This window comes from Chrysochloris asiatica, unplaced genomic scaffold (genome assembly GCF_000296735.1).
Source record: "Chrysochloris asiatica unplaced genomic scaffold, ChrAsi1.0 scaffold00011, whole genome shotgun sequence".
Lineage (NCBI taxonomy): Eukaryota > Metazoa > Chordata > Mammalia > Afrosoricida > Chrysochloridae > Chrysochloris > Chrysochloris asiatica.
Window position 1 is genome coordinate 12,786,965 of NW_006408529.1, and position 12,530 is coordinate 12,799,494.

Below are 12,530 nucleotides of genomic sequence, written 5' to 3' on the forward strand. Positions count from 1 at the left end.
TCTGAGCCTGGCACACTGCCACCCAAAGACCCTACTACAATGGTGGTAGATTTGTCAATGAAGTACCATATTCCGTTCATTCAGATGGATGACTAAAGGACTTTGAAGTCACAAAAGAAGGAATTCTAAAAAATTGTGACATTTCAGCACTTGGCCAAAAGCAATGATCATATTTGTAACCTCCTGCTATTTAAGCTCATTAATAATTTACAGTAATGTGGGTTCCAACTTCTACTTAACTGCTCTTCAAAGGGTTAGAGTCACATTTACCACTGTGTTTTAGTTAATGTAGCCATGATTAATTTACTAAGCAATTCTTTTCCAGTGTTTTATGGGAGGAGGGTCTTTGAGTAATTTACTTAGATGTCAGGTCTACTGCCTTCATATTTTCTAAAACAAAACTGTAAAGCAAATCCAGTTTTGTTGCATGTGTATGTGTTTAACTTATCAGTTGGCTAAAGTTTATAAAATTTCATTGAAAACGTTTTGAACAAATGCCAGGCTGTCTCTCTGCTTAATGAAACCTTTTAAAAGAGCAGTTAATCTACTGCCTTGCACTTGTACCCAAGAAGTTGCTAAATTAATTTACTGACAAAGAGAATCAATCTACATAAATGGTGCTTAAACAATAGCGGGGACTCTGAAGAGTAATAAGTGGCTAGTATTGAAATAACATGATTTATTTGATAATCTTGTTTTTCTTTTTTAACAGGTGAATGGTAGAAACCTCCTTTCAGTTGACTTTGATCGGACCACAAAGACAGAAAAGATCTATGATGACCACCGGAAATTTCTACTGAGGATTGCCTATGACACGTCAGGCCACCCCACCCTCTGGCTGCCTAGCAGTAAGCTGATGGCTGTCAACGTCACCTATTCATCCACAGGCCAAATTGCCAGCATCCAGCGAGGAACAACTAGCGAGAAAGTAGACTATGATGGACAGGGGAGGATTGTATCTCGGGTCTTCGCTGATGGGAAAACGTGGAGTTACACGTACTTAGAGAAGGTATAGCCGCTCACTAAGTTAAAAACAAACAGGGAGGGGATGGTTCACATTTTTCAGTCATCACCCAGAGCACTACAGGGGTTACAAAGAGAAAACAACAAAAACAGCGACGCCTGACTTAGTTCCACTTAGGACTCTTTAAGTATCAATATGTAAGTCACACTGGTACGGCAGTGATGAATTTCTGCATTAGCAAAGTAGTTGCTCCTTAGTTAAGTTCTACTATCTGAGGCCCTTTTAAGTGATTTATGCAGTAAACAAACAAGCAGTAACAGTGTCTACCTGCCAAGCTTATGCATTGACAACATCCACAAATTAGACCTTGAGCCATGTAAGTCATTTGAAAATAATTTCCGGGCTAGCTCTTTCATTTAAGCAAGTGTCTTACGTGAGCACAGTTAAAGCTGTCAGTTATGTGTTGTTCTTGGCAGAGCTTCAGCATACCCATAAAAAGAATGTACATCCTATTTATGCATTATTAACCCAAACAGGTTATTTCCCTAGAAAGCCACGCGTTCAGGTATTCTGTTGCATCTATCGTTTCTGTCTTTATATAAAAGGCAAGCATCTGAATTTAGCCTTTTCCCCATTCTGAAGATCTGTGAACAATACCAATAAGGAGACTTGAGTTACTCAGGTGCACAATGCCAAGTCGCATGATGCAAGGCTCCCGGTGGTGACTGGGGCCAAGGAAAGAAAAAGGGAAGGATGATCTCCCTGGAATTCCTTGCTTGCAAAATGTAATCCACCAAAGAGCATACTTAGAAAAGGCATACCTGGAGTGTTTTATTTTCCTGTGAGACAAGCCTTAGCACTAAGAAATCGTTCTCTTTTTTGAGTTCAGAAACTTCTCAAACCTCAAAGCACATCAGCACCAATTCAGACAGCAGCCTAAGTCACAAACTCTGAACAGTTTCTGCCTCCACCTCCCCTCACATCACCCGTAGTAGCTTCTGCCATACAAAGAATATCACCGCCACACCATTGTTTTGCTCCCCTTACAGTCTTGTTGCTCACTTACAATGCGCTACAGAATGCTGACACCTAAACCGAACCCTGTGCTCTGGTGCTATCCCATCTAATTCTGGACAGCCTGTGCAGATTTCTCTTCCTTAGAACCACTTTCAGGTTCAAAGTTCATTGAAGAATGCTGTCTCTCTTAAGGGAGCCTCTCACCTCTGAATGCTCCCAGCTAGGGCCCTATCTACCAGCCTCTCTTCTTACAAAAAGAGAGCCTATCTAGATCGTAGAAGAATTGATGCCTTTGAGTTGTGGTGTTGGAGGAGAATACTGAAAGTGCCATGGACTGCCAAAAGAACCAATAGATCTGTTTTGGAAGAAGTGCAGCCAGAGTGCTCCTTGGAGGCCAGGATGGCTAAGCTTCGTCTCTCATACTTTGGACATATTTTCCGGAGGAAACAGTTGCTGGAGAAGGATGTCATGCTGGGTAAGGTGGAGGGTCAGAGAAAAAGAGGAAGACCCCTAACGAGATGGATTGGCCCAGTGGCATCATTGATGGACTCAAGTGTGGCAGCGGTAGTGAGGTTGGCCCAGGATCAGACATTATTTCGTTCTGCTGTGCATAGGGTCGCTATGAGTCGGTTCCAACTCGATGGCACCTGACAACAACAACATCTTCTCTCTTTAGAACATTCATCCCCGATACAGAAGACTATCCGTATTAGCTGACAGATTCCCTGCATACTAAGCACCCCACTCTAGAGTTCTTCATTCAGCTGGCTGTTGGGTGAGAGACCAGAGTCAGCTCCTACACATACACTTTTCTGAGAACAAATTCTGATACACAGATACTCGCGGAAGCTGGGAGAGGATCGCTGCTCAATTACAAAACCATTTTCCCAATTTGGAAAAAGTGTGTTATAGGGAATAGTAACAAATATAAATCCCCAGACTCCCAAAATTGATGATGGTGGGTGGTTACTGCAGTGGAGTCGATTCTGTCTCATAGAGACCCTGTACAGGGTTTCTGAGACTGTAAATCTTTACGGGAGCAGAAAGCCTCATCTTTCTCCCGCGGAACAACTGGTAGTTTCCAACTGCTGTCCCTGAGATCAGCAGCCCGATTCGTAACCACTACGCTACCAGAGCAGAATTAATAGTAATGCTTAAATGGAGCAAAGGAACATAGACTACTAAGGAGTCACGAAATGACTGAGATCAAGTGACCTCAGGCATCTGTGGGGATCAGAGAAGCCAGCGAGAACTGCATCATCTCACCTTATTTATTGAGGGCTGTTATAACAAATATGAAAAGCAGGTGGCTTTAACAAACAGATTTTTTTCTCTCACAATTTGGGAGGCTACAAGTGCAAATTCAGGGCACCAGCTCTAGAGGAAGACTCTCTCTGTTGGTTCTGGGGGAAGGGTAGGTCCTTGTCTCCTTTCAACATCTGTGGGCCTGGCATGCCTTGGAGATCTCTATATGCCTTGGCATCAGTCTTCCTGTGGGTCTAGGTGGTTCCCAGTGTAGGAACTTGAGATCCAAGGATGCACTTCCCTCCCATGTGGTGCTGTAGGATAAGCACAGAACTGTAAGGTTGGTTTGAACAACAAGGCTGGCAGTTGAAACTTGCCTGCTGCTTTTCAGAAACTCTATACAGGGTCGCTATGAGTCGGACCAGGAACTCTGGTAGCGTAGTGGTTACGAATCGGGCTGCGAACTGCAAGGTCAGCAGTTCGAAACTACTAGCTGCTCTATGGGAGAAAGATGAGGCTTTCTGCTCCCATAAAGATTTACAGTCTCGGAAACCCAGTTCAGGGTCACTATGTGTGGGTTGGAACTGACTCGACGGCACTTAACAACAACAATGGGTCTGACCAGACTCGATGGCACTTCACAAAAGTCCCCTTTTAATCAGGTTGTGGCCTGAATAAGGGTGTTGTAGCCCACCTAATCCCCTTACAACTGATTGGCTGATCACAGCAGATCGTGGTAGGTGGTTACATGGTAACACAACTGTCAATCCACTGAAAATCATGGCCTAGCCTAATTGACATATATTTTAAGGGGACACAATTCAATCCATGACATCTCCCAAATCCCTAAAACCCACACACATTATTTCTATCTTCTTGCTAGGAGACACACTAACCCAAAACTTATTCATAGCAAAACAAATGCTATTTCATTACCATCAAGTATGACTTTCGGTGACTGCAATGCTTGGGTTTCAGCAATAATCCCAAGCCTTCTTGGAAGAATGAAAATTATTAGAAACAATTCTTAGAACATTTAGTGCACAGCCTGTATACAAAAACGGCCCCTAGATACATCCACAGAGAGTAGAGGAGGGTCAAGTCTACAGGAGGCCACGTCATGCAAAATGCTGTTGAATATGGTACGCAATAAGGGGAAAATGAGCCTTGTTGCTCTTATGGTTAAGTGCTATCAAATTGGTTCCAACTCATAGCAACTCTGCATGGTTTCCAAGGAGCAGCTGGTGAGTTCGAACTGCTGACCTTGAGGTTCAAATTTATCTTGAGGTCCTTAGGAATTATATATCTTCGTCTCATACACAACGAATTGAAGAGGGTTGCCAACCTAACCATCCTCCCATTTGGGGTGAGAGGTTTAAGAGGAAGCTTCTGCAGAAGGCAGAACAGTCCCAAGTCCTGTGTTACTATTGAGCTTTCCTCAACCAGTCTCATGTTATCTTTCTGCAATGACTCGTGAAACAGGCAGACCTTATATTTATACAGTTATTCACATTAGAATTTAGCAACAAAATAGTATATAGCCCAGAAACTATGCTTATAGCACCTGAGGTACAAGTCAAATTTGGTACTCAAAAAGGAAATATTAAAATGTAGACTTTGTTATTACAGATGTGTAAGACTTTATTTAAAAAAAAAAAACAAAAAACTGTAGTCATGTTTATATGAAAGGTGTTCATAGTTCTCATTCACAATATGATTGATTTAACAATGTTTGTTGACACTGGTATTTTATATATACATTATCATCTTTGGCTGATTTTATGCCTCTTCTTCATGAAACTATTATTTTGAATGCTTTGCTCCTCCCTCAGATGTCTGAGAATTAAAATATGACTTGAATGGATCTTCAATCAAATGAAGGGGAAAAGCAACCTTACTAAATAATTGCTAATTATGAATAAGATTGCATTTCCCATATGCTGTTTCCTCCTTGAGATGTTGTCTTTAAATCAGCTTTGCTTGTGTCTGTGTTATGACTTATCCAAATCCATTGACAATCTGCTGCTTCCCTGTGAATGCTTGGAAAATAATGGTACAGTCATGACAAGTAGCACATTATGAATCTTGAGTCACTAATTGCAGAACCCCTCACAATTAAGCATCTAAGCAAATTAGGCAGGGAATCGTTTAGCAACATGTAAGGTCAAGGATAGCTCAATTAAAATGAAAATTATTTTCTCAAGTGGAATGTTTGTGTATTTGTGGTCACTACGTCTGCTTTTGCTTCCCCCATTCACAAACACTGGATAACAACATGTTCTCTCTTTACAGTCCATGGTTCTTCTGCTTCATAGCCAGCGACAATACATCTTTGAATATGACATGTGGGACCGGCTCTCTGCCATCACCATGCCCAGTGTGGCTCGCCACACCATGCAGACCATCCGATCCATTGGCTATTACCGGAATATATACAACCCCCCAGAAAGCAATGCCTCCATCATCACAGACTACAATGAGGAAGGGCTACTCCTGCAGACGGCTTTCTTGGGTACTAGTCGGAGGGTCTTATTCAAATATAGAAGGCAGACCAGGCTCTCAGAAATCCTGTATGATAGCACAAGAGTCAGTTTTACCTATGATGAAACAGCAGGAGTCCTAAAAACTGTAAACCTCCAGAGCGATGGTTTTATTTGCACCATCAGATACAGGCAAATTGGCCCACTGATTGACAGGCAGATTTTCCGCTTTAGCGAAGATGGGATGGTGAATGCGAGATTTGACTACAGCTATGACAATAGCTTTCGAGTGACCAGCATGCAAGGTGTGATCAATGAAACCCCACTGCCCATTGATCTCTACCAGTTTGATGACATTTCTGGAAAAGTTGAGCAGTTTGGAAAGTTTGGAGTGATATATTATGATATTAACCAGATCATTTCCACAGCTGTAATGACTTACACAAAGCACTTTGATGCTCATGGCCGCATCAAGGAAATCCAATATGAGATATTCAGGTCACTCATGTACTGGATTACAATTCAATATGATAACATGGGCCGGGTCACCAAGAGAGAAATTAAGATAGGGCCCTTTGCCAACACCACCAAATATGGTTATGAATATGATGTTGATGGACAGCTCCAAACAGTTTACCTGAATGAAAAGATCATGTGGCGTTACAACTACGATCTGAATGGGAACCTCCATCTACTGAACCCAAGTAGCAGTGCACGCTTGACACCTCTCCGTTATGACCTGCGAGACAGAATCACACGACTGGGTGATGTTCAGTATCGGTTGGATGAAGATGGTTTCCTGCGCCAGAGAGGCACGGAAATCTTTGAATATAGCTCCAAGGGGCTTCTAACTCGAGTTTACAGTAAAGGCAGTGGTTGGACCGTGATCTATCGTTATGATGGCCTGGGAAGGCGTGTTTCTAGCAAAACTAGTCTCGGACAGCACCTGCAGTTTTTCTATGCAGACCTAACTTACCCTACTAGGATTACCCATGTCTACAACCACTCAAGTTCAGAAATTACCTCCCTCTATTATGATCTCCAAGGACATCTTTTTGCCATGGAAATCAGCAGTGGAGATGAATTCTACATTGCATCAGACAATACAGGGACACCACTGGCTGTTTTCAGTAGCAATGGGCTTATGTTAAAACAGATTCAGTACACTGCGTATGGTGAAATCTACTTTGATTCCAATATCGACTTTCAGTTGGTAATTGGATTCCATGGTGGCTTGTATGATCCACTCACCAAATTAATCCATTTTGGAGAAAGAGATTATGACATTTTGGCAGGACGATGGACAACACCTGACATCGAAATCTGGAAAAGAATTGGAACGGACCCAGCCCCTTTTAACCTGTATATGTTTCGAAATAACAATCCTGCAAGCAAAATCCATGATGTGAAAGACTACATCACAGGTAAACATAATTATTTTGCCCTTTCCAAGTGTTAAATTACTGTTACTGACACAGAGTAACTAGAAGTTCTTTTCTTTAAACTTTACACTTTGTGAAATCTCAAATGTCTTTTTTTTTTTTACCTAGTCTGCCATCTTACCAGAAGTGAGAGCCCATATAGCTAATTCTTAAACGAAAATAATGCTCAAGAATCTGAGACTCTTGATAATAATAAAATGGTGATTATTGTTGTCATTGGCTGAGCACCTATGATGTGACAGCTGCTTTCACTATTTTTTTTCCAAAAAGTTTTTATTGTCAGGTTTACATGGGAGAACATCAGCTTTACATTCATCCTATCATATTTCGTTTCATTGCAATGATTGAAATCCCCTCCATGCATCATCATATTATCCCATATAATACATACACATACACAAACACCTGGCCACTGGAACACAGCCCCTCTCCCTCCCTGAGTCCAGTGTCCCCAGCTGCTCCATCTGTCCACATCATCTTCTCTGTCTCCATCCCTGGCGTCACTGCCTCTCTGGGTAGGGTCCCACTCTCCATTCTTCTCACTTGATGATGGTCCCAGGGACCTCCGCTCCTGGGCTGCAAAATTAATCATTCTCCTCCTTTTGTCAAAAAATATCTACCTCTCTATTTCCTAGCCTCACAGTCAGACCTGATGGCAATTATTCACTGTTGTACCACAGGAGTCTTATCCCCATTTTCCTTTCACCAGCCCGGTCCCAACGGATTGGAAACCGCAAATGTCTGATCTTTTAAATGTGCTTATTTCTCTATGGAAAAAGAAAGGGAAAGGGAAACTGAGACATACTTTATTATTTACTGTTCTGCCTGCCAAGGTGTAGCACTGTAGGATAACCACTGGGCTGGTAACCTTAAAGTCAGTAGATCAAACCCACCAGGCACTCCTCGGAAACATTTTATAGGATCTCTATGGGTTAGAACCAACTCAACAGCACTTAACAAGAATTCTGCCTGCCAACTCCCAAAGCCACATCTTTCTGAAATAGCATATTCTTAATTATCTAGTGCTGCTAAAACATAAATACGATGAGTGGGTGGCTTTAACAAACAGAAATGTATTTGCTCACAGCTAGGAGACCAGAAGATCAAATTCAAGGTGCCAGTTTTTAGGGAAAGCTTACCCTGTCGGCTCTGAAGGAAAGTCCACATCTCTTTTTCGCTTCTGTTCCTTAGTAATCTCCAGGTGACCTGGCATCTATTTTCTTCCATCTCTGCTTACTTGCATAATCAGCTCTTTTATATCACAACAAACCTTGATTTAAAACATCCTACACTAATCCTGGTGTGGGGCTGTGGGTTAATACGCCAGACTGCAAAGCTGTTTGAACTGCAAGGTCGGCAGTTCAGGTTCACCAGCTGCCCCTCAGAAACTGTACACAGGGTCACTATGGGTCGGAACCGACTTGACAGTACTTAACACCACTAATCCTGGATCATTAACATAAGAAAGAAAACTGATTTCCAAGAGGAATTATAAACACAGGAATAGGGGTCAGGATTTACAACACTTGTCTTTGAAGGGGCACAATTCAATCCCTAACAAACGCAAACATTGAATCGAGTCAATGAAGGAAAGAAAATAACATGGGAGAGCAGAAACCATAATGAATTCAGAGTCCTGTAATGGAAACTCCAATCCCAATTCCCCTCCTACATATTGCATGGATTTAGGATAAGTACTGGACTGCTGACCACAAGGTCGGCATTTTGAGGCCATAAGCAGCTGCGTGGGAGAAAGCCTCATAAACCCTTTACAGGGTTTTATGAGGAAACGACTGTTAAGTTGGAAACGACTCCAAGTCACTTATCCTTGTAAGTCATTTTATCAGTTTCCTGATCTAAAAAATGGGTTTATGGAGTCCTGGTGTGGCACTGTAGGATAAGCACTTGACCGCTAACCACAAGGTTGCTGGTTCAAACCCACAAGCCAATCTTCAGAAACCCTATACAGGATCACTATGAGTTAGAACCAACTTGACAGCACTTTAACAACAAACACCTGATAGTATAAAACACCCTGGTGGCATAATGAGTTATGAATTGGGCTGCTAACTGCAAAGTCAGCCACCCAAATTCACCAGCTGCTCCTCGGGAGAAAGATGAGACTTTCTGCTCCCATAAAGATTGACAGCCTTGGAAACTCTATAATAAAGGGTCGCTATGAGTCAGGAACCAACTCAACAGCACAAAACCACCACCATCATATAGTATGGGAATGCAATAGCTCTGTAGGATAAGCACTGAACTGTGAACCATAACGTTAGCAGTTTGAGTCCACCAGCCACTCCAAGGGAGAAAGATAAGATTATCTGCTCACACAAAGATTTACAACCTCAGAAACCCACTATGGAGTGGCTATGAGTTGGAACCAACTCAACAGCACTTAACAACTTTATGGTGTAAAATATACCATATATAGTTCTGCTTTTTACATAGTAACTACCTTACAGATGAGAGTGTAGTGACTGTATGTATGCTAAGCACTTGACTGCAAACCAGAGGTCAGCGGTTTGAGCCTCCCATTTGCTCCTAGGGAGAAAGAAGAGACTTCCTGCTTCCATAAAGATTTACAGCCTCAGAAGCAAGCTGATGGCATACACCCTTACCAACAGTGTGATCCTGGTTTTTATAGCATGTGTAGAGTTCTAATGGAGAGAATCAATGTGACGCAATACATTGTGAAACATTCTCTCATCCTTGGGCTATTTTAAATTCCCTCTTCACTACCGTCACCTCAGAACAGTAATGAATCACTTTCTCCCATCAGATGCTTAGACAATGGACCCATTTTCTATTCCCATTTCTTCTATCCTCTCACACCACTGGGTTTATGGCCATTTAGTGTAGCTCGTGAACAGTAACATTACTAACAGGCATATTATTTTTTCTGCCAGTTGGAGTAATTTTTTTAAAGCTTTTATTATGAATTGAGTGATAGTTTACATGGCGGAGCATTGATTTTGCACTCAACCAGTCATATTTTGTATCATTGCAATGATTACAATCCTCTACATGCATCATCATTTAACAGTATCTGCTTCCATTCCATTTTTTTTTTTTTTTATGTACACAAAAACACTCAGGAATATATAATCATTTAAACAAACAAAGGGCACATTCTTTAAGCCTGCCTCCTGGCCACCAGCACACAGCCTTTCTCTTTCCATGAGTCTGGAGTCCTCAGCTGCACTATTTCTCCATGTCCTCATCTCTGCCTCCATCTCTGTTGTCACTGCTTCTCTGGTTAGGATCCCATGTTCTTCTCATGCTCTTCCCTTTTGATGGTCCTAGGGTCTTCTGTTCCTGAAAATTAAGATTAACTACTCCCCCTTTTTGTTATACATCTTCTACCTTTAGAGTTGTGACAATCACAATTAATCATGCTAATAATTACTCACTTTTGAATTAAAAGAATCCTATCCCCATTTCCTTTTACCAGTCCCATCTAGATCAGATGAAAATTATTCAGTGGGGATTCTACCATCCCTGCCACTCACACTGAAACTAAACTCCCTTTTGAAAGGTTGTAAGCCAGTCCCTTCATGTCTTTATGGCCCCATTCCCTCTCCATTTTATGTAGCCATTGTCTAAGTTGCCCATCCCTATCAACCCTGTGTACTGAGACTTGATCCTTGATGTGAAGACTGTTTCCCTCTTGGTTGGTATTTTGAGCTACAACATCCATAGTAAAACTCAAGTTCATCAAATTGCAGCAATTGCCACTTGCTTCCTGTATCAAATTTCTTTATCTTTTTCTAGTCAAGTTCTGATCATAAATTCATCAAAGCTGGGTCAAATGGGTACTATCTTAATTTTGGGCGTTCTTGTGCACCTCCATTGGGAGTAATTTAAGGAGTACAGATTGAAGATCTTTCCAAGTTTAGTGCATGCTACTGCTTCAGCTTTGCACAGATTTAAAAGATGAATAACACCACAAACAGCCAGGATGTAAACTGGAGACCATTTCCTTTCAAGGACTACTAATATAGTTCCCTTTAGTGAGCTGATTTCTTCACTCATTCTCTACTCCAAAGATCTGGTTTCCTCTGCTTCCACCTTCCATACCTAAATTTTTATTGTTGTTGTTAGGTGCTGTCGAGTCAGTACCTTCTACACAAAAGAAAAAAACACTGCCAGGTCAGACGCCAACCTCACAATTGTTGCTACACTTGAGCCCATTGCCACTGTCACTGTGACAATCCATCTCGTTGGGGGTCTTCCTCTTTTTCTCTGACCATCTGCTTTACCAACCATGGTATCCTTCTCTAGGGACTGATCCCACCTGATAATATGTCTAAAGTATAAGAGATGAAGTCTGGCCATCCTGGCTTCCAAGCAGCATTCTGTACTTCTTCCAACACAGATTGGTTTGTTCTTTTGGCAGTGCATGGTACTTTTTATGTTCTCCTTCAACACCATAACTCAAATGCATCATTTCTTATACAGCCTTCTTTATTCACTGTCAAACTTTCACATGCATATGAAGTCATTGAAAATACCATGGCTTGGGTTAAGCCTAAATTAACCTTGCTACCACATTTACAGAGGAGTCCTGGTGTGGCCCTGTGGGCTAATGCATCAGACTGCAGTCATTTGAACTGCAAAGTTGGTGGTTCAAGCTCACCAGCTGCTCCTTGGAAACCCTATAGAGGGTCACTATGGGTCAGAATTGATTCAACAGCACTTAACAACAACAACAACCACATTTATAAGTATGTTTCCTAGAACAGGGCTCTTTTCCTGTTTTCTTTTTTCTTTTGTTTTGACTTGTGTTAGCTGTTCCTCCAGGCTGCCTCTTTTCAAGCTCAGTATTTGAGACAGACTGAGATGTCTTTCAGTACTTAGTGCAGCTCTCAGACTGCGGCACCCTTTTCATTTCACATCTGCCTCCTACTTCTTGTTCCCAGACTGCTAAGCTTTTCTGGTTCTCTTCAATGTGAACCAGCTGAAAATCCCTCCCTTCACCATCGTGATTCACCAACAACCTTAGCGTATTCTCACTGAAGGATTTTCAATAAGCATCTGCATTCTAAGTCCCATTATTTTTGCAATACTTTTCAATACTTAAGACCCTCTGATTGTCACTGTTTTCCAGACTTTGTTCAGAGTAAGGAACTTTTGCCCCAAATACTCTAACGTTTGGAGAAGTTTCCACAAAACATAAGGTCTTGTAATCTGATATACACTCACACAAAAAATTAATCACTTTCCCTGCCACATGATGAACATGGGACTTTTCTCCCTCACCACCACCCCTTTTAAAGGAGGGAAATACCACTGGTTTCATAGCCTGGACAAAGGACCTGCCAGCCTGGCGATGAGGTGAAAGTTTGTGCCCTAGAGAAGGAAATGGGAAACAAGTGG

General features: G+C 41.8%; 1 protein-coding gene across 1 annotated transcript in view; it reads left to right on the top strand.

The window, feature by feature from the left end:
• TENM3 (teneurin transmembrane protein 3) overlaps window positions 1-12,530 on the top strand; it is a 672,586-nt gene that overhangs the window by 656,118 nt on the left and 3,938 nt on the right. The window contains exons 26-27 of the mRNA XM_006834421.1: window positions 713-1,009; window positions 5,519-7,130. Coding sequence (XP_006834484.1) covers window positions 713-1,009; window positions 5,519-7,130 — 1,909 coding nt within the window. The remainder of the gene's footprint in view (window positions 1-712; window positions 1,010-5,518; window positions 7,131-12,530) is intronic.